The sequence below is a fragment of the Lepus europaeus genome, chromosome 13 (assembly GCF_033115175.1).
Source record: "Lepus europaeus isolate LE1 chromosome 13, mLepTim1.pri, whole genome shotgun sequence".
NCBI classification, from domain to species: Eukaryota; Metazoa; Chordata; class Mammalia; order Lagomorpha; family Leporidae; genus Lepus; species Lepus europaeus.
This window is the reverse complement of record NC_084839.1, coordinates 88,872,216-88,895,032: the sequence shown is the minus strand read 5'-3', so window position 1 is coordinate 88,895,032 and position 22,817 is coordinate 88,872,216. Positions and strand designations below refer to the sequence as shown.

The 22,817-nt window shown below is 48.0% G+C and overlaps 1 protein-coding gene across 1 annotated transcript in view; it reads left to right on the top strand.

The window, feature by feature from the left end:
• AFF3 (ALF transcription elongation factor 3) overlaps positions 1 to 22,817 on the top strand; it is a 455,793-nt gene that overhangs the window by 163,619 nt on the left and 269,357 nt on the right. Inside the window, exon 6 of the mRNA XM_062208886.1 lies at positions 4,595 to 4,642. Coding sequence (XP_062064870.1) covers positions 4,595 to 4,642 — 48 coding nt within the window. The remainder of the gene's footprint in view (positions 1 to 4,594; positions 4,643 to 22,817) is intronic.

Below are 22,817 nucleotides of genomic sequence, written 5' to 3'. Positions count from 1 at the left end.
ACCTCTTACTACCTCACACAGGAATTAAATTTCAGCATGAGTTTTGGTAGAGGCATTCAAAGCATGGCACATAGGAAGAGCGTGGCGTAGGAATGGCTTACTCGCAAGTCTGCCTTTCCTTTCTTTTGGCTGAAGGCTTAACTGAAATTAATAGAATGTGCCAAATAGAATATTGTCAAATAATGTGATGCCACTTCTCCCGTTTACAGCAGTCATTCCTGTTCATGGCTGAAAGAATTGATGATGTGTCTTAATGGGGGGGCACGGATTAGAGCAGTCCCAAATTTCTTTAATTGGTTCATTTCTTCAGCCACACTGAATTACTCTCTCCATCTTGTGTTGAAGTTCAGAATTTCATGATCAGAAAAGAAAAACGCATTCCTGATATAATTAATAAAATGTGTTCTTCCTTCACTTCTCCCTCTATCCTCTGGTGGTGGGGGGGCAGGGAGCATGTTTCATATGGCTAGCCCATCAGCCAGCCTCCTGCTTACATGAACATCACAGAATAGTGTTTGTCATTAGATTGTGCAAATGAGGACAGTGAGACCGAGAGCAGTGTGACAAAGCATGTAATAGATCGTAGAAGCCTCGCTGATGTCTGCCTGTCACATTAGGCTTACATGACCCAATCTTATCACTCCTGCCTGGACCTCATGGTCTCTCTGTAGCACTGGGAATACCGACTGCAGGGTTGTAGCTGATAGGATGGGAGATTTTGTAGCCCTCCTGTCAATGTCAGTTACCCATGGAAGCACGTGTGTGTTATGACTGTCCTGTGGTTTCTTTATCCAGTGTGGACAAGGCAGTGTGGAAGATGACCCCAGTAACACAGCACGTGGGCACTTTATTGAGACATGACTCAGTGTCAATTAGTGATCAGGATGCCCAGTTACCGTGTCCGGTTCTTATCTCTTTATCCCATCGGTGGGTTTTTGACAAGGTCAGCACACTGACCACTTAAGTTTGAAAACCAAATGTGCTTTTAACTACGAGCTCCGATGGGATCTCTAATTTTCATTCTAAAAATAGTAATAAAATTGAACGGCTTTGTCTTATGGCTAAGAGTCTGATAGAAAAATTGATTGCTATAGGTTGAGCATCTTTTATCCGGGATGCTTGGGACTAGAAGTCTTTGATATTTCAGATTTCGGAAAATTAACATATACATAATATAGGTGTGAGACCCAAGTCTAAACATGAAATCATTTCTTTTTCTTGCACCATAGCCTAAAGGGAATGCTGTACAATATTTTTGATGTGCCTGTGTTTTGACTGTGACCTGTCACATGATGGTGGGTGTGGTGGAATATTCCATTTGTGGCCTCAGCTGGTCCTTACAAAATTTTGGATTTTGCAGTGTTTCAGATTTTAGATTTTCGGATTAGGAATCTTTCAACCTGTAACTCTTTATTAATACTACCTACTGGTAGAAGGCTAATATTTGTTTTTTTAATTTACGTGTACCAATGTGAGGATTAGGTAAGTCAAATGAATTGCTAATGGCTTCATAAATATATTCTGTTTAAGAATTTGTCTATTTTTTCATGGTTATTTTTGGTTTTCGTGTGTTTTTTCTTATCATTCCTCTCTGGGTATACATATCTGGAATGTGGTGGAGACCATAGGTGCAGAGAGGAAGCTCAGGGTGTGAGTAACAGGTGCACTAAGGGGCTAAGCAGATGCAGCTCAGGCTTCCCGCTGTGGGAGCTGGGAGTGGAGAGCAGCCCTTGCAAGGAGACATGTGAGGGTCCGTGTGAAGTGGGCTGTCTGGGAGAGAACTGACTGCCTCCTGTCCACAGGTGACCCTGTCCTAAAAGAGGAGACTGACAGTGCTGCTGTAGGGCTGAGGCTTCCCATAGCATCATGGGGGTCCTTGAATTTGGGCTTACAATTGTCATTGTGTTCTGACAACCAGGGCTGGGCTGGGCCAAAGCCAGGAGCCTGGAACTCAACGTAGGCCTCCCATATGGGTGACAGGGACCCAAGTACTTGAACCATCAGCACTGCCTCCCAGGGTCTGCATTAGGAGGTAGCTGGAGTCCAAGAGCCAGGTAATCGAACCCAGATCCCACAACGTGTGACGCAGGGGTCTTAACCACAAGGCCAAGCACACAGCTAGGTCTGGTTTTGAAATACAAACGCCACCTGAGATGTGCCTTAGAGTCACACTGTTTGCAAGACCTAGGGTTTCCCGCTGATTGCTGATTGGATCAAGTGGTTTTCCTTAAGTCCCACTTGCCCCAGTGCCCTGGGCTGGGTACACTCATGAGACATTGCTGCTGCTATCAGGGGTGGGGGCTTCCGGCTGTTTCTTGAGCTGTGTGAACCCCTATTTGCTGGCCGAGTGTGTGGTACATGCAAGTGGTAGGGTTTGGGGGAGCACACGCTAGGCACGGCTGCAGAGAAGGAGCTGAGTGGCGGATGCTGGCTTCTAACTGAAGTGTAGTCAGGGGTCGCGTGAGGTGAGACTGTTGTGACAGATTTCAAAATGGAATGATAGGAAAATGAGGTGGGTTCATCAGAGTCGGAGTCAGTGCAGAGCAACAGCTTAGCAACTCAGCGGGAAACAACAGCTACAAAGCCTCAAAAAATACAGAGTAATTAAAATTTACCTCGCGCAGCCTCCTTCTCAGTGGGTGCCTTTCCAAGGGAAGCAGTAACTTTATTGTGAACGTATAAACACAAATTGGGAGATGCAAATTACAATGCACGTGTTAATCTTGTACATAAACATAGAAAGTTTTCGAAATGTAAATACAATCAGAGCTCATGACTGCAGCTGGAACCAGATTCCAGACAGGCGCTCCTGACCCACCTGCCCCTCTGTACATGGGGAAAGGTGTGATGACAGAGACCTTTAGCTCATACTGTTTAATGTCAAAGTAGGAGTATACTTCCTGCGCCATTTTTCCCCCATGGGTTTACACATATGACATCATATGACACATATGACATTGGAAGCTAGTGAGAGAGTGCGTGTTGGACAGTTGGCAGCATGGAAAGGAGGAGGAAACTGACCCAAATTCTATCGGAGTTCATGTATTATGTGTGAGTCTTCGCTGACCAATCAATTTTTAAAACATAATGGTTTATTCACTTAGTTATTTGAAAGTGAGATAAAGACTCCATCTGCTGGTTCGCTTCCCAACTGCCTACAGTAGCTGGGGTGGGGCCAGGCCAAAGCCAGGAGCCGAGAAAGCACTCCAGGTCTCCCAGAAGGGTTGCAGGAACCCATCGCCTGCTGCCTCCCAGGATGCACGTTGGCAGGAAGCTGGAGTTGGAAGCAGAACTTAGACTCAATGCCGGGCAGTCTGATAGAGGATTGCAGGTGTCTCAACTGCTAGGCCCAACACCTGCCCCAGAATTCTTTTATCCCCTCCCCCTTAAGCATGCAGCTTCCCTTAATTTAAGCAGTTCTAAGGATTGAGCTCAGGCAGAGAGTATGAGACTGTAGCAAACTCGCTGAACTGATGATGATGAACAAACGTGTAGGTCCTTGGCCCGACTGCCTCTTGGTGCTAGAATGACTCGGGGCCAAGTCCCTCACTTCTTCAGCCTACGGTTTCTGCATCTGTTCAGTCTGCAGTGAGTCCAAGGTGCTGTGCCATCCAAACTTTCTGTAGTGCCGTGCCCTATGGATCCACTCTGCTCCACGCAGGGCCCTGGGGATCCAAGCCAGCACGGCGGTGCCTTTCTTGAGTCCCCAGGGGAAAACATGGCTGGGAAGATCCAATGTTTCTCTTGTAGAGTCTGTTGTGCTGCGACGTAAGGCCAGGACTTGCTGGGACAGTTGTTGGGAGCCCCTCCTTCTAGACTCAGTTCTAGCACCTTCTCAGCTTTACAAGGGGCTGCCTCGTGGGCGATAAGCTGGCCTTCTTACCCAGTGTGGAGGGCAGGCTGTGTCAGAGGGATCGCTCTATCCTAGCAGAGGGCCTGGCGGGTGCCAGGGTATCCTGGTCTCTGATAGATGCTCCCCAAGTGTCAGCTGCTACCTGAAGCCTCAGGGCCCCTGGACTCTCTGACAGCACAGGGCAGCATGGCTTATACAAGAAGGCAAAGTGGTCCCGAGGGGTGACATCCAGGGTGCCATGCTGAGGTTTCCTTTTGTGCCCAGGAAACCAGTGGACCTACACGAACTGTGGACCTTCCCTGCCCCCTCACCGGGCTTACTTCAGCTGTAGCAGCTTCTGCACCCATCACGTCCATGGCACATGTTTGGTGGGCAAACCACATCCACCTTCACAGGGTGGGCCATGGATACCACGCTCTGATCAAGGCCCGGGTGGGCCAAGCTCATTCCTGAGTTGTGTTCTGTACTCCTAGGGCCCCTGCTCAGCTTACTGTCCGTGGAGCCTGAGCCCTGACCCTCCAGGGCACGGGGGTATGGCACTCCAGGCCGGGGACAGAGGAACGCAGCAGGTGTAGTGGGAGCCAGCCAGCAGGGAACGGAGCTCTTCACAAGTCCCAGTTACAGTGAGCCTCAGCCCAGCCCATCAGGTTTTCCCCCTAATTGAAAGCTTACTTGTCATCCTGTCTTTGTGACCCTAGATTTCTTCCATTAGGCTTAATTTTTTTTTCTCTTTTCTTTCAGGAGAGCAGAGCTGGAGAAACCAACAGCTGTGTTGAAGAAATAATTCGGGTAAGGATGTTCTCTTAAACATCTCTCAGCTGCATTGTCTGTCACAGGGAGCCATGGTTGGCTTGCCGTTCGGCATTTATGTAAATGCCACTGTGTGAAATGATGCTTCTTGTAGAACCTCGTTTCCTCTCACCCCAGTGCCTTTGCACAGGCTGGGGTAACGTGCTCTCAAACACTCAACCGGAAGACAGAAGAACAGAACTCAGGTGACAGTTGCAGTTATACTCACATTTGGTTGCACCGTCTGTCTCAGTGCTACTTCCAAGCCTGTGCTTTGCAAGTCAGGAAGGGGCTGGCTTGTGACTTTGGTCCTGAACGTGATGGGAGCCACAAGCCCCTGGCAGAGTTCCTGTCTTACTTCTCGATGGTTCTGGCTGTCACTCTATCCTGTGTTGCTCTGTGCCTCCTGTCACCATTCTCTCTAGTGAGGACCCCATCCAAGAGCCAGCTTGATGCCCTGACTGAGCTAGGTGGGGCTGTGCCGTCTTACTCGTGTTCTCCTGGGTATTCAAGCCTGCAATCAGGATACCAGCGTCAGCTCATGGCTTTTCTTCGCTCATACTTTTTCAGAGGAGTAACCTAGTGATTTATAGTTCTCAGAAAACTGATACTATGCTGGGCGAAATACCAAGACAAATTAGACTACATGGAGGGCAATTCCTTGTAAAAGAAAACACACACACACACACACACACACAACTTTGTTTTAACGTGTTCCCAACGTTTGGACATCCTACACACTTTTTTCTTGACTCACTAATGAGTTACAGCAATACTATATAATTTTGCATTGACAAGCTGTTTTTCAAAAGCAGGATATTTTTTCTTTCTGGAAAGCATTATTCCATAAATAAATCGTTTAATTCTCAAGTTGACTAGCATAATTCATTGCATTTTCATTCATTGAATCAAACTATGTTTTCTTTTTGGCAGAGACTTTTATAGAAAACAAATGTCAAAGCAGGTCGCTTGATTTCTGGCACTTAAGTATATATTAAATAAAATCCATATTGCATTCTGTATCTCTATTTCTGTGTTCTGTTTCAGGTTAAACAATGAGTATATCAGTAGTATAAGATGCTGATAGAACTTGGCCTGGTCTTTGTGCTTTCAACATACCTTCATGTTTGGAGTCCAAGGATTTTTTTTTTTTTTTTTTTAGATTTACTTGTTTATTTGAAAGAGTTAGAGAAAGGTATAGATAGAGAGATCTTCTATCCACTGGTTTGCTCCCCAGATGGCTACAACAGCCAGAGCTGGGCCAGGCCAAAGCTAGGAGCCAGGAGCTTCACTCAGATCTCCCACATCAGGGCCCCAAGCTTTTGGGCCATCTTTCAGTGCTTTTTCCCAGGCCATCAGCAGGGAGCTGTATTGCAAGTGGAGTACCTGGGACAGGAATTGGTACCCAAATGGGATGCCAGCATCGCAGGCAGTGGCTTTATCTGCCTTTGCCACCACAGCAGCCCTGAAATATTCTATCTTGAAGCCACCTTCCTTTGATTGGTTGTCATATCAGAACACACCAATCCCCTGTTCAGTTTCTCTAATGAGAAAAATTCTACTCCTTGGTTTTGCTGAGGGCACGGAGTAAGTAAAAATCTGTCATTTGACCTTAGTTTGAATGAAGACTTGAGTAATCTACTCAAAAGAATACAGTTTAGCCAAAGTAAAATTCAGTTACAATAAAACCCAAGGCTGCCATCAAGAGTTCGAAGCTTTCTAATTATTTTTTCCTGCAGAGCCCTGATGACAGCCTTATACCCCTTCCCCACTCCTGCTTTCCCGCAACTCCTCTCACTGCCCCTGCCATGCCCTACCTTGAATCAAGTGTGGAACAAAGGGGGCTGTGGTGGACAGGTGGATCGTGGATGGGTATGCATGCGGAAGGCTGAGGAATCCACCTGTGTGCGGGGGGCCAGTGGAGGTGGTGACTTTGATAGAGAACAGCTGAGCTCCCAAAGTCCCAGAACTCTTTCCAGGATCCAGGAGGTGGGCCCGGGGTGGGAAGAACCATCAGCGGGGTAAACGGTGGCGCTGGTGCTGCCATCGACCCACCCAAGGGGTTAGCAGTGGTTGGTGTCTGGGGGTCTCCTCGAAGAGGCTGTCAGCGTGCCCGGATTGGCTGTTATGTTTTTTCTGACTGTTCCCGGCCTCCCACCAGTCATCGGTTTCTTATTATTCCCGGCTTATCTTCCGCATGCCCTTGCCTCAGCACCAGCACAGGGATCCTCCTCTGCCACATCCTGTCATATTTGTTGTGTCTTTTCTGTCACCTGCTGGCATCCCTGCAAGACTGGAGCCCCAGAGTCTGGAATTTAGAATTCAGAGTTTCATTGAGCGAATGAATAAATGAGTACGTGGAAGAATCCCCTGCAGGAAAATGATGAATGCCATCATGATGGCTCGCAAACAGAGCCTGTTTGCTGTAACACAGAGACGAGGGGTCTTGGTGTTTTTAGTGCTGGGTTTGCTACGGACGGTCTTTGTAGAGCCAGTGTTCCTGATTGGCATCTGTGCCTTTGCGGCCAGCTCAGATGAACCTGATGTGGTCAAGGCCACCAGGAGTGAGTGGTGGCTTTCTCGTGTTGTGGGGGAGGGGAAGAGTCATGAAAAATGCCTGAAGTCCTCCCGCCGTTTCCATGTGGGGGATGCTGGGGGAGAGATGGCAGGTCCATTAGACACGGTCCCCCGCCCTCCTGGAGCTGACAGTCTGCTACAGGAAATAGACAAGCTTTTTAAAGATCACATGAATTGAAATGTAACATTAAGGGGGCAGGCATGTGGTGCAGTGACTGAGTCACCACTTGCGACACCTGAATCCCTCATCCGGGAGCTTGGTTCAAGTTCTGGTTCCTCTGCTTAGGACCCTGCTCCCTCGGAGACAGCAGATAGTAACTCAGATGGCTGGGGCCCTGCTGCACACATGGAAACCCCATGTTCTACCTTTGGGTCAAGAATGGGTTCCCTGAGGATGGGACAGTTGGAGGACCAACAGGGAGTCTGCCCCAGGAAACCATGAGATGAGGGATCCAAGGAGGGGAGACGTGGAAGCGCATGGCCTGGTCAAGGCCCTGGAAGGACAGGGAGGGCTGGGGTGGCCAGATCACAGGTAGTTAAAGCCAGGCCAGGGAGGGGAGAGGAGCAGAGCATGCTGGGCCGCCTCCACCATGTTCAGGATCCCATGAGGCATTTGAGCCGAGAATGATGCCGTCCCTACTGGCAATAGAAACACAACCCTCTGGCTGCTGTGGAGACTGGAGGAAGAGGGGTGGTGGAAGGCTATGGCAGACAGGGAGCCTGGTGGTGCCCCTCAGATGTGGGGAACTTCAGGGGAGATCCTGGCTTTGGTGGGAGGGAGCGGTCGAATTGGCTCATTTTTAGCGTGCAAAGTTTGATCAGCCTCTGAGACACTGGGGTGAACATGGAGAGCAGAGACCAGAGGTCCGAGCTGCAGGCCCACGCTTTGGATGAACTAGCATAACATTGGTAGTAAAACCTTAGAAATGGGTACATTTTGGCCGGCACCGCGGCTCACTAGGCTAATCCTCCGCCTTGCGGCGCCAGCACACCGGGTTCTAGTCCCGGTCGGGGCACCGATCCTGTCCTGGTTGCCCCTCTTCCAGGCCAGCTCTCTGCTGTGGCCAGGGAGTGCAGTGGAGGATGGCCCAAGTGCTTGGGCCCTGCACCCCATGGGAGACCAGGAGAAGCACCTGGCTCCTGCCATCGGATCGGCGCGGTGCGCCGGCCGCAGCGCACCTACCGCAGCGGCCATTGGAGGGTGAACCAACGGCAAAAGGAAGACCTTTCTCTCTGTCTCTCTCTCACTGTCCACTCTGCCTGTCAAAAAAAAAAAAAGAAATGGGTACTTTTTTTTTTTTTTTTTTTTTTTTTTTTTGGAGAGAGACTGAAGACCACGAAGCAGTGACAGCCTCAACTCTGACTTGCAAAGGCTGAGGACGGAAAGATGCCTTTGGCATTTCAGAGATGTGCTCAGAGATGTGGAGGGCAAGTTGCATAGGGAAAAGTCAGTGGTAAGAGAAGGTCAAGTTCGCCAGTGTTCGGTGGGGGAGAGGACAGAGAAGCTGCGGCACTAAAGCCATCCGGTGCACTGAACAACAGAGGGGTCCTTGGTGACCTTTGTGAGTGTGGTTGCTGTGGTGCAGGGTTGCAGAAGGACAGGATACAGACGAGAGCTAACAGAAAGAAGCCAGTGAGTTTGCAGAGCCCTGGTGAGGAGAGCCTGCAGTCGCTCCTCCGCTCCCTGTGCACTGGCTCGTGTCCTTGTATCCGGTGGCAGTTACTGGATGAAGCCGTGCTCCCATCTGCGGAATGCCCATCATGTCTGAGACACTGTTGCAAGTCTCAGTTAAGCTTCACGGCTGTTGTAGGAGGCAGCCACTGTTAGCGTTCCCATTTTGCAGATGAAGAGATTGAGGTGAGGGGAGGCTAAAAACACACAGCTTGCCCAAAATAACGCAGCCAGCAGTTAGTGGTAGAGCGGGGATTTTTAACACAGGCCTGTGGCACCAGCTGGTCTCTCTCAGCTACTGTGCTGTCTTCTGAGTGCACAAGTCCTGCTGGGTGGTGATGGAGCCACTGGGACCTTTTGCTGGGAAAAGGAGGTTTCCTGTTTCCACTGCTTGTGCTTTGCAAGAACCAGATCACGTGTGGGTGCCCTTAAACTCTCCTCAAACCTGTGGCCGTCATTATCAGCCTCATCTTTAACGTCTTCCTCTCTGTTCTCTTGTTTCTGCCGAGGTGACTGTTTGCAAGTCCTTTGAATATTACATTATTGTTCTAATATACCGTTTTTTAAAATTTTTACTCAGAGAATTTTAATTCTAGGATCTAATGCATTTGTGTATAATTGCAAAATTAGATCGGAGTTCTTTGAAGATGGGCAGTAAGGGCTAGAAGCCCCCATGCCTGATGTGTTGCTAACAAGAGTTTTCTGAGTTGCTGTATTTCATCCTTAGAGGTTCCAGTGTAGGTTCTGTGATGGCATTACTCATTCACGTATTATATTTCTTCGGCAAAGTCTGTTTACTACTTAAAGAGGTGTTGCAAAGCTGCAATGCGGGATGCACACGTTTTATGCAAGACAGGTCGAGATGATATTGGTTGAGGCTCCACTCGTGACATGGAGCACCTTTGTCTCAAGAGCCCAGTGTTTGAGATTGAGCTTAGATTTAAGGAATGAATGTAGAGACAATCTCAGTGACTCGTGTGAGCACGCTGCCTGCTCAGCTTTCGCCAGTAGTTGCTAACTTAATTCCAACGTGCTGTGAGATGTTCATAGTGGATGTTTACATGGAGTTGCATTTCTGGGAAGATGAAGGGAGAAGCGGCACTTCTTCAATTCTAGACACCCAAACTAGCTATCTGGCTTTCGAACTGACCAGACTTCAAGCAAGTAAAGGGAATGGTTTTTCCTTGGTTTTCCAGAAACCGAGGCACCTTCTGGATAAGGTTTTCAGTTGTGGTCCCAGGAGATTTGTCATAGAAAATGCACATCGCTCTGCTACCTCAGATGGACAGATCCCGGAGGGCGGCACAAGAGAAGCCTTGTGCTTAAATGTCCACGTGCTTCTTGACCCGAGTGGAGACAGAGGAGCCGCTCTCTGCCTATGGGAAAACAGAGAACAAAGAGATGGCTTGTTTTCAATGACCTACTTGGGTCATCGGCAGAGCCGGACCCAGGTCAAATCGCCCCTGCTCCAGCCCAGACAGGCTCCTTCCCTAACTCATACCACTTCCTTTATAAATTATCTCATTTGTTTCACACAGTAAGGATTTCACTCCTGACAAAATAAAACCCACCAGGGACAAAGTCGGTGCCGACACAACAGTAGAGGAGCCTCATTCTTGGATCCCATTACTACTGGTAGTTAAATAAAATCAAAACAAAAGTAAACCTGCTGTAGATAGATCTAGAGAAACTCACCAAGCAAAGCCCATGAATAAATCTTACCTAAGATAAATCAGTTCACTTGGTGATGTTTTGCACTTGGCCATCTGCGTGGTTAGGGACAGAGAGATCACCCTTTTCTGGCTTGTTTTGCATCTATAGCTGCATTTTCAGTAGACACTGTGATACTGTTTCTGTTTACTGAACCCAGAAACCTTCCCTCAATGGCCAGAGGTGTCCTGCTACCTGTGAGGCATATGCCACAGCCTGCACCTGTGTTGCCAAGGCCATTTGGCTGTGCTATACAGTCTGTGTGACAACCCTGGAAGTCTACCATTTCTAACAAAAGAACACTCTCATTCTGAATCTGCTGTGAGCTCCGAGATTTGGGGTGATGGCCAGAAGAACTTACTTGAAGGTCCGGAAACTCCTGTTGGGAGTGCATGGCTTAGCCATCCAGCATTTGCCTGTCTCCTTCTCATGTACTCCATTAGAGATCAAGACCAGGCAAATGTTAGCAGCCCAAGTATCTGAATCTTGTGTCCTGATAGTAAAGGGTGACTTCAGATAATCTCAGAACCTGAGTCAGTGTCTGCCTGGTGTGTGTGTGTGTGTGTGTGTGTGTGAGACTATTTCACTGTGCAGGGGTCACAGGCTGTTAGTAGGCACTTGGAGCTCTTCAGCTTTGCACCAGGGTACCAAGGCATTAAACGTACTTATCATGTCTTCTTGAATTGATCTTGATCGTTATTTAGTGACTTTGTCTCTTTCTACTGTTTTTGTCTTAAAGTCTGGGTTTTTTCCATTGCAACTACTCCTGCCTGTTTTTGTTTTTCCATTTGCCTGCAGTATCTTGCATCCCTTCACTCTTAGCCTGTGTGTCTTCACTGGTGACGTGAGTTTATTATAGGTCTTATTGTTTAATGCATTGAGCCAGTCTGTATCTTGTAATTGGGGAATTTAGTCCATTTACATTGAAAAAAAATTCTTCTGTTTGCTTTGAATTTCCCTTATTCTCTTTCTAATGGATTTATAATTTTGCATGTCTTCAGGATATTGCTATCTTCATTTTCCTTATGTGTGTAGGACTCCCTGAAGCATCTTTCCTAAGGCCCTTCTGGTGGTGATGAATTCCCTCAGCTCTTGCTTGTTTTGTAAAATCATTATTTCTCTTTCATTTAGAAAGATCAGTTCACTGGGTATAGTATTCTTGGTTGTTATGTTTTTCAGAACTTGGAATATAGTATTCTGTCCCTCCTGGTCTGTAACATTTCTGTTGAAAAATCTGCGGGAAATATAATGATGGTTCCTGTAAAAGTGGCCTGGTGCCTTTTGTCTGACAAATTTGAGGATTCTCTGTGTTGTACTTTTGAGATTTTGACCACAGGGTGTCACAGTGAGGATCATTTGTGTTCTAACTGGGGTCCTGTAGGCCTCCTCTATTTGAGTGTTTTTGTCTTTGTCTAGAAGGGAGAAATTTCCAGCTACTTGTCATTGAATAGATTTTTGTTAAAGCCTCTATTTCTCTGTTCACCTTCAGGAGTTCCCACAGCTCAAGTGTCTGTTCATTTAATGGTGCCCCAAAGGTCTCAGAGGTTATCTTCATCCTTTTCATTAATCCTTGTATTATCTGGCTGATTAGAATATTTCAGAATGCCTGTCTTCCAGGTCATACATTCTTTCTGTGCTTGATTAGCCCATCACTGAGATGGAGCTGTGTGTTTTTCATCTGACTCACTGAGTTCTTCACTTCCAAGGCTCCTGTCTGGTTCTTTTTTAAGATGTCTGTCTCATTGCTGAATTCTCCGTTCACATTATGCATTGTTTTCCTGACTTCATGCAAGTGTCTGTCTAAATTCTCTTGTATATATCCAAGCATCCTTATTATCATGCTTTTGAATTCGTTGTCAGGCATTTCTTCAGTCTTCTTCAACCTCCGTTCCTGTGGAATCTGGTCCCAAAGCATCATTGTATTCCTTTGAGGGCATCCGATTGTTGCAGAACAACACACCAAACTACTTGGAGGTGTTGCTGTAGGACCCCCAAACTGGGATCCACTCACCCAGTGCCCAGAAAGCCAATCATGGACATTGGGGTGGTGGAAGAAAGTAGGTATTTATTGCAAAATACAGAGCGAGGAGCTGGGCAGCTATGGCTTAATTCCTGAGTTCCCCAAGGAGTTAGACGGAAGGTGTGGTTAGAGAAAGGTGTGGTTCAGCATGTGTCCAGAGTCCTGATTGGCCAGTGATGCCCATGACCTTCCTTTGATTGGTTGGTGATGCTGTGGCTCCAGTTAGTCTAGAGGGTTACAGGTAAATGGTAGTTACCTTCTGCCCCAGATCTGGAGTTTCCCGGCCTGTACCTGGTATCCCCCTAAACAAATGCCTCTGGACACCTCTGGCCAGCAAGATTTCACCCACTGGAGAAGGAAATGACTTCCTGAGTCCAGAGATTTGAACCTTGCCTGGCCAGCTATCTCATAGCCTCAATTCAGGAACTTCTTTTGATTCAAAGGACAGGCAAGGGGCTGGCGCTGTGGCATGGCCAGTAAAGCCCCAGCCTGCAGTGCCGGCATCCTATAAGAGCACCAGTTAAAGTCCTGGCTGCTCCTCTCCCGGTCGCTCTCTGCTATGGCCTGGGAAAGCAGTAGAAGATGGCCCAAGTGCTTGGGTCCCTGCACTCATGTGGGAGATCAGGAAGAAGCTCCTGGCTCCTGGCTTCAGATCAGCTCAGCTCTGTACATTGTGGCCATCTGTAGAGTGGGCCAATGGATGGAAGACCTTTCTCTCTCTCTGTCTCTACCTCTCTCTATAACTGTGTCTTTCAAATAAATACTTAAAAAAAAAGGGACAGGTGAGGACACCTCGGCCTAAGGGGACGGACAGAGGCTGGGCCCTGCCTTTGCGTTATAGGGATTCTGACTCGAGATTGCCATGCCTTTTCATGCTGTCTGTGTCTCTGTGCTGACATTTGTGCATCTGGCGGGGTGGTTGTTTCTGTCACTTTTAATGAATGCCTTTCATGGTGAAAGGCTTTTTCCCGAAGATGCGCCATCAGGTGTTGGCTTGGTAGGCTATTTGGGCTTTATTTCCGGTTGGTTGCTATAGTGTCTCTCTCTCTCTAGCTTCTTCCAGAGTAGTTGATGGCAGTGGCAGAGGGGGCATGGGGACCTAATAAGGATGTGTGGGTCTCAGCAGCAACCCATGGGGCAGGGTCCTCCACCGTGGCGGATGTTGGGGGCAGTGCCAGTCCAAAGTCCTGGAGGGATTGCTCAGGGGGCATGGGCAGGGTCACAGCTGGGGAGCACAAGTCCCCACAGTGCCAGGCCCCTGTGCAGTCTCTTCACACCTACCTCTCTTTCCTTCCCCCAGACAATTAGTTTTTCTCTGTGTCTTATGCTGCCTGTGGTCAGGGGAGAAATAGAATGAGCACTCCTGTGGTCACCCAAGCTGCAGGGCTGCATCTAACCCGGAGCACCTCAGCTCCCCAAGACCAGCACAGCATACAGCCTATGGCTGAGATGGGCCTACAAGCCATGGCCACTGCAGCCAACCACAGCTGATGCTGGTGAGGATGTTAAGTCCAACTGACTGGGGCCACAGGATTCTACGTGAGACTGAGACAGGTCCAGGGACTCTGTCTACAGACATTGGCCTGGGGACAGCAACTGTTGGTACCTAGATGCAAGACGTGTCCTGTGTTCACTCTGGGGTTCCTACTGCCTAGTGGCTGGAGTCTTGCTTCTTGCTGTCTGCCCATGGTTGGAGGAAGAGTGGCCACCCAGACTGGCTCTAAGCTTACTAAGCTTGCTTGCTCCTGAGTCCCGTGGCCACAGGGCCTTGTGGTGTCCTGCAGATGCACACCCACGTGCTCCACTTCCGATCCAGCTCTCTGGATTCAGCAAGAGGCTGCAGCGGGGTGATGTAGGCTGTCCATCCTCTGTGGCACTGGTCCCCGCCTGGTGCCAGGGCAGGTCTTGAGTATTGCCTGTGGAAAGCAAGCTCTTGGCTCTTTTCTGATCCTGGGTTTCTTCACCATGGGGCTGGCACTGAACTGCAAGCCAAACCCTGAGCTCACTTTGCTGCCTTCGTGCCTGTGGTTGAAGTCTTACTCCTTGCTGTGCGCCTGAGGTCAGGGGCAGGAAGTTGGCGATAGAGGCAGTCCGTGGCCTTCCATCTTGACAATAGGTGGGGTCACACCAGAGGCTCATAGTCATCCGTTCTGTGCAGTCCCAGCTTGTACACCAGGCCTGTATGATGCTGGCAGTGACACAGGCCAAGATGGGTCTGTCCCACCCTGGTCCAGGACTCCAGCTCATGCTGGCACCAGCTGGGGCCTCTGTCTGCAAGCACTGAGCTTGGGCTAAGGGTCTTTGGGATTTATCTGGTGCTGGATCTCACCACGGCCAACCCGGCTCCTGAGCTTCTATGCAAAGTCCTAACCTCGCTTTCTAACACCCTCGTCTCCAGCGGTGTTGTGTGCTGGAGGTTGGGGGAGGAGTGGTGGCTGACAGGAAACTGGGTCACACCTGGGTCTCACAGACTCCAGGCCCTCTGCACAGTCCGGGGGGATGCGTGCTTGTCCTTCACAACACTGAGAGTGATACAGGCCAGACGCGTCTGTGCCCTGGGGGCATGCATCTCCCCGCGACGCCAGGGTGGACCTAGAGGCTGCGTCCGCGTGGTGCTGGGTCTCATTCCAGCAGGGCTGGCTCTGAGCCCTGAGTTTGCTGGGGGACACAGCTCCCCAGCTGCCAGAGCCTTGCTCTGCTGTCTACCAGAGGTTGGGGGAGGGGCCGTGGAGGCAGCCGCTTGGCCTAGGGTTCAGTCTTCAGGTACCAGCCTGGGCGGGCTGTGCAGCCCTGTCCAGCACTGTGTTCCCCTGGGCCAGGCCTGGTACCGGGTTTCAAGCCTCAGGTCTGGACTTTATTCCCTTTTCCTACCACAAGTGGGAGACATGACCTGGCATCTCTCTCCTTCCTGCCATCCTTCTTCAGTGTGTTTTTCTTGTTAATTGCTAAAACCAGGCGCTGTGGTGCTTCAAACTGGTGTCCGTGAGGAGCTGCCTGAACAGTCTCACTCACAGCCATCTTGTTCCACTTCCAGAATCTTCCCTGCCAGGCTGGTTCCCAGTCTTGAGGCCATTTCTCTTGGCCTCGCCTGGGAACTTCTCTTCTTGTAACTGTCCTAGGTGTTGCTGTCCCTTGGGTTGCTGTCTTGGCTGCCTTGCTGCTCATGGGCTACAGTTTCCCTGGCTTCCAGAGACATCTGTGTGCTAACGGGGTTGCCGGTATATGTCTGGGACCCAACTCTGTTTCCTGTTCATCCGTCCAGGTGCCCCCAGATTGCTCCACTTAGATGTGCCACAAACAGCTCCACCTCAGTGTCACCTTGCACCTCTGGCACCTTTTCCTGGCTGCCCAAGACCCTGAGTCTTTGTCTCCCTCCCACTCTCACTTCCTCCTGAGCCTGTGAGCCCTGTCTCCCTCGAGTGGGTCCATGCCTTTCCACCTTGCTGGTTCAGCCCACAATCCTTCCCCACCTAGGTTACTCCAGAGAGCTCCCCACTGGGCTCTTGTGTGCCTTCCCCAGCTACCACAGGGCTGGCACTACCAGCTTTTCAAGCCATGCATTAAATGAACCCATTTACTGACTGTCCATGCCGCACCTCCGCCTGCCTCCCACCCCGCTCCCCTCCCCGGCCCCAGCTCAGGGTCATCAGACATATGGGTGTGACTTGCAGAGCCATAGCGCTCTTGCCCTGTGTCATTCCTGCCTCACCTTACCCCGGTTCCACCTTGCTCTTACATTCCATGTCAGCAGCAGGGTTACCACCTCTTGCCTGATTCGACATCCTTCTCACCTCTGGGATGTTCTCTACCTATCTATCCCTGACCTGAAATTCAACCAACTGATTGCTGTTTATCTCCCAAGCCTCACCTGAGATGTCCCTCCCTCCACGAAGCCTTCCTGATTCTCAGAGTCTGAATCGGATCTTCCCCAGGTATTCTTATTATAACATTAATAGGATCTGGTCTCCTTTCTCTCCCACTGGGCTCTTCCCATCTCCATGCAGAGGCAAGCATAGTGAATGGCACACAACAGATGTTAAGTGAATACCGAATGAATGGATGCAGAATAAGGAATGAATGACTGTGGCCCTCTTGCGCTTCACCCTCTTGTCCTTCCGGCCCTACAACAGAAAAGTTCAAGGGTCTGTCTGCTTCCCCCTCCCCCAAATCACCAGCTCTCCAAAGACTGTCAAACTTGTATTCCCTGGAAGCACTGGACTGCATCTCATAGCATGCAGAAATGTTAGAGAGGTGAACATTCACCTGCTAATTCCCAATGGTTAGAAATGAAAAGGAATCCAACCGTTACTGTCAGAAAGCTTAGAACTTGTGTATCTACTGCTTGTAGCCTGATTATCTTTCCAGAGACTGAGTTTTTCATTTTGAGATAATGAATTTTTACAAGTTGAAGAAATCAAGATAATAAGTTTGCAGGGGTAATTTGGTTAATTATCATGTTGCTGCTGGTAGAATCGAGGGCTGGAAGTCACAGCTTTTTCCACTGCTAATGTGCTCTGTGAGAAACCGTTCCTGGAACAATTAAAACACATCTATCCAAAGTGATCAACCCGAGACATACATTTTAAAATTGTATTTATTATCATGGAAACCACACACAGCGTTCTCTGTTATTTTTTCAAATTGAGGGGTATAAAATTACACTGATTTGCTGCAAATTACTATTGTACACACAGATCTTAGAAAAATAGCTTCTAAGATAGAAAATGATAATTTGAGGATGGAAGAGATATAGGCCTTGAAAAATTAGAACATCTATCTAAGTAAAAATTATATAGTTTAAGACATAATTACCTGTGGTTCTTATAATCTTATATTTAGCTCATTATAACATTAAAAGATTTGGAAACCTGTTTTCATTACCATTGCATTTATGTGTGCTTGTAGAAGTTCTGATAAATTTGATTGATAGGTAGGTGTGCAGTTCCTTTGTTTTTATGCTCATTGGAGTCAGTGAAATGTAAAGATTGAGAATTTACAGAGCTTGGCTCCCAGATGTGTTCTAGGACTTGTAGAACATGCTCCTGCCTCCTGTTTTTTTGTGTGCTGTTTGCTTGGGGTTTTTGAAAGCTGCCCGCATAGACCATAACTTCCGAATAGTCTGCCTCGCATCGGTGGGATTCTTGAGCTTCCAAATTGACTATGTTTTGAATGTGAGGAACTTTGCCATTTGCCCCAGCACCACCCCTGGATGGATTGTGTTTAAAACTTCTAGAAAAGGGCCCTGCTCAGCACCATTCCTTGGCAAGTACTGGTTTTCTTAACGCCTTTAGTGTCTGAGGGTAAATGAAGATAGGTGGGCCTCCTCGTGTGCCTCCTGAGAGTCAGTTTAAAAGGCAGCACCACCAACAGCTGACTCGCTCGCTGCAGCGCCCACGCACACAGCACCAGGTCCACCCTCATGTGCACCTGTGTGTTTTCTCTCTCCCCTGGACTTACTAGGAAGTTCCAAGAGCTGTACCCTGTAGATGGCTTGTGGCTCATGATCCCAACTTTTTCATTATATAAAGCTTTTTACTTTGATGCCTTTTTTATTTTATCTCTGAAAAGTTGGAAATCAGAGGTTTGTTTTTCTGGGAAATCAAAACTATTATGGATTTTATATTCTATTCTGTATTTTTTTGAAGTAGCTTTCTGGGAACATTGCTTAGGTTTCTGAAATCTGGTTAAAAATCTTAAGATGAGCATGCTTATTATCCACTTGCTATGCATTATCCGTTCCTCAGGTACAGATTCACTTCTGCTTAGGAAGAGCATAGTTTGAACAGATCAGCCTAGTAGTCTATATGTGTGAGTCTCTGTATCTTTCTCCTCTCTGCAGTAGCTTGTGTGACCTAACAGAGTATTTTAGGCCATCTTTAAATATATTTTTGAATTCAGTTTAAAAGTATATACCTGCCAGGATTGGAGGGGGCAGAGAACGATATACTTGGGTTTTTTTTTAAGATTTATTTATTTATTTTGAAAAAGTTGGGGCTCCTGGCTTCTGGCTTCAAATTGGCCCAGCTCCAGCCATTGTGGCCAATTGGGGAGTGAACCAGCAGATGGAAGACCTCTTTCTCTCTCTCTCTTTCTGTCTCTCTCTGCCTTTCCTCTCTGTGTAACACTGACTTTCAAATAAATAAATACATCTTAAAAAAAAAAAGAGAGATCAAGAGATCTTCCCATCCATCCACTGGTTCACTCCCCAGATGGCTGCAATGGCTAGGGCTGGGCCAGGCCAAAGACAGGAATTTTTTCTGGGTGCAGGGGCCCAAGGACTTGGGTCATCTTCCCCTGCTTTCCCAGGTTCCCTAGTAGGGAGCTGGCTCAGAAGTGAAGCAGCCAGGGCTGACACCAGTATCCATATGGGATGCCAGGGTGTCGCAGGGGGGCAGCTCTACCCACCACACCACAGTGCCGGTCCCAGGATGTGCATTTAAAGTAGAACCTTTAAAGCTAGCTAAAAATGCTAGTAATAGTTTGTAGAAACAATGGCCAACCCTCCAAGCGACCCTATCTGCATCTCTGGAAGCCACATTACAGGTTAAGCTCCTGGGGAGTTTAAAAGTGGTGTCACAGGCTGCCAGAGGCAAGAGAGGAGACCCAGTCATGCGCAGTGTGGTGCAGAGGGTACCAGGGTCCCACAAAACCAGGTACCATGAATTCTCCCCTGACAGCAGGATGAAGACTGCTCCCCTCGCCTGCCGAGTGCACTTTTATTGTGCTGACTCTCAATTCCCTCTGCTTGTTTTCTTTCTGGATCTGTCACCATCCCCTCCCCACACACCCCCGACCTTGAACTCTGGGGGAAAAAGATGAGGAATAAACACCAAGCTCTTCTGGAGGCTCACTGGTTATGGTTACAGGGCGTGGGGAGCCACGTGTGATCGGGAAACAGACCCAGAGCAGATTCCTCCCATGTCACGAACAGTGTGCATGGGGTGGGGGGAGAGGCTGGCAGCTGGAATCATCCAGAAAGATTGTCAGCAGCCCTGGGATAGTTGAAATGATTAATCACCTCTGCACAAAGGAACGCAAAGGGAGGTTTGTTAAGAATAAGCAGGGGACAGAGTGTCAGCTCCGGGGGTGACAGGCTTGTCTGGTTAATAATGTATTTTTAAAGTGTGTGGCACATCAAACGCGCAGCACATGAGACTGGAGGAAGATGAAATGAAAGAGAAGTGAGCGAAATAGTTGGGCTTTGGAAGAAACGTTCGGGACACGCGCTCAGCGGTGATTTTGGTTTGAGCGTTTTTTGAAAGGCGTGCCTCAGCCCTCCCCACCCCACCTCCAGCCCCCGGGAAGCCTGTGTGCTTGGTCTTCTGTCGCTAAGAATGGAAAGGAGCTGGGCTTCACATCCCTGGTGTGTGGCAGCCTCCCTTCCCCGGAGGCACGGGGATATGAGCAGCCGTGTCATCGTGGAATCAACCCCGTGAGTGAGAGCCACATGGCAGTGACACAGGCATTGCATAATGTGTGCGGGTGACTTTGTGCCCTTCACATGTATGTCCGCTTTGAAGCTCCACAGGAACCCTGTTTGACGTCATCCCGGTCCTTAGAGGAGCCCACTGGGGTAGAGAAAGTGACCCACACACAGCCAGGAAGAGACAGGGTTTGAGCTCAGGGCTCCCATACTCCTGTGTTCCTAAATCCTACATAGAGTATGGCCAACCCAGGGGAGTCTCCATCTCAGGATTAGAAATACTAAGGCGGCGGAGGGGGGGGTGTGTCCAGAAAGTTCCTAAAAGCAGTCCTTGAACTTGCCATGTGCCAAGTGCTACCCTAAGTCCACATGAGTGAAGTGAGGTTTGAGCCCAGCCTGCTGCACCCTCTGCTTCTGTGCCTCCCCAGCGCCGTTCACGTTCCACCCCGTTCGTGCACCGTGTAGCCAAGTCAGCCTTAGAAGGCTGCCTCCTTACTGAACATGTGCTCACATTATCCTCAAAACAATGCATCCCAGCAGCTAATAGCATATATACCTTGTGAGATAGTGTAAGTCTTCTAGAAATGTCTGAGTACAGGAGGATTTTGTAGGTTCTGTGCAAATACTGTGCCATCTCATATGAAAAACTGGAGCATCTGCAGATTTGGGCACCTGTAAGGGGTCCCACAGTGGATCCTGAGGGATGACCATAGTTGTGTAAGATTCTGAACGTTCTTCAAGTCCTGAGTAAATTCTTCTTGTGGGTGTGTATGAAGACTCTTGGATTTGTACCACTTCTTTCTTACAACCTCAAAGAAATGAATGGATGCATGGTTGTGGCTGCGTCCGTCGCTTTGATGGTAAGAAGCTGCAGATTGTTGGTGAGGAGTTCGACTGAAGACTTCTGGGGTGCCCAGTGAGCATGGAAAATCTTCGATAGTTCACTGCACATTCATCTCAAGTGCATAGTCATGTAATCTAGTTATTGGGTAATGCATATGGAAAGTCTGGGTTCTTTTTGCAGCTGCCTTCATGGAGCTCTGTGATGATTGGCACCTGCTGGTTGGAGGCATCGAGTCCATCTGACCCCCACTAAGGGCAGCGACAGCCAAGCCGCGTCCTCTTCCCCAGGGGCAGGGTGGATGAAGATGGAGTATCGGGAGACCAAAAGCTCAAAGCTCCCCTGACTGCTGGGGTGTAAGTGTTCCCTGGAACTCGAGTCTTTGCATCAGACACTCCTGTGTCCTACAGCAGCTCTGCCACTTGCTGGCTGTGTGACACTGAGCCAGCAGAGGTTTCCATACAGTGCACAGAAAGCTGTAGTTCCCATGCATTATTTCCTGTGGTAACATTGATTGGCAGATAAATTTGCAAATACACATATCTCAGTGAATCAACATGTCTAGCAAAATGTTTTCACTCATCAAATGTGGTTTTGGAGATAAACCAATTTTGTACATCTGAGATTGAAATAAACATTTTATTTGGGGATTGATGGTTGTTAGCTGCTATTCTTCTTCTTGTTAGAATCATCCAGTATTTTCACATTCATTAGACATGAGGTTCATTTCGAGAAATCTCAGTCTATCAAATTCAGAGGCCAGCAGTTAGCCTAGTGGTTGAGACACCAGGTTGGGACACGTGTATCCCGTGTAGGAGCGCCTGGATTTGAGTGCTCCACTGATTCTGGCTTTCTGCCAATGTACACTTGGGAGGTGATGACTCAAGTAGTTTGATCCCTGCCATCCACATAAGAGACCCACATTGAGTACCTAGCATTTGGCTTCCTGACCCAGCACCAGTTGTTGTGAATATATCTGAAGTGGACCAGTCCATCAGTCTCTCTCTCTCTACCTCTCAAATTTAAAAAAAAAAAAAAAAAAATCCAGTTGTAGAATATTTGTGAGCTCATTTGTATCACTAAGAAACAATTGTTTTGCTGAAATATTCTTGCCTATAGGAAAGGACTATCCTAGTATTAGTAGCAAACTTCCCTAAAGAATATAGATATTTGCTTACTGTCTGTGTACAACTTGGCATTCGTTTGAAAAACAAAAGTGTTGAAAATCACTTGGAACTTGATTGACAAACAATAAGATATAAAGATAAACCTTCCTTGGGGGTAAAAATGAAAGCCAAGGAGACATTATAAATCACTCTGCAAAATATGGTTTTTCTGCAACTGTTCAGAGGCAAGCACTAAGTGACTACAGAGGGAATAAATGCAGACGACACCCCCTGGTGGAACATTCGTTTGATAGGTAGCTGATAGCTTTTTATCTCTTTAAGTACAAAGTGCTTATTTGAATTTCTTTGCCTTGGTTGATTGTCGCACTATGTTCATTTACATCAACTTAGGCCTGTAAGCTGCTTTTACAAGTATATGGTTATACTAAGTATGCCTAATTATGAACCAGATTACTCAGGCAAAGTAATTTTTGTACCGTATGCTCTATGCCACTCTGTTTCTAAAGATTCCTTTGGAGAGCTCACAAAGGATTAAAAATTGTGCTTAACTTCTGTCTCATAGCAGTATTTGCAGTATTTTCAAATGGAAATAAACTTGGTAGATGACTTGAACCAACTGTTTTACTTAGTGGCAAATGACATAGATCCTCTTGCTTAAATATATGTCCTTTCTACATAAAGATTTCCCTGAGGAGAGCAGTGTAAACCTCAGATGTCTGTTTAGGCTTCAGCAGTGAGTTGAAATAGTGGAAATATTCAAAGAGGTGCATTCAGAAAATCCCAGCCACTAGGTAGACCCCGAAAG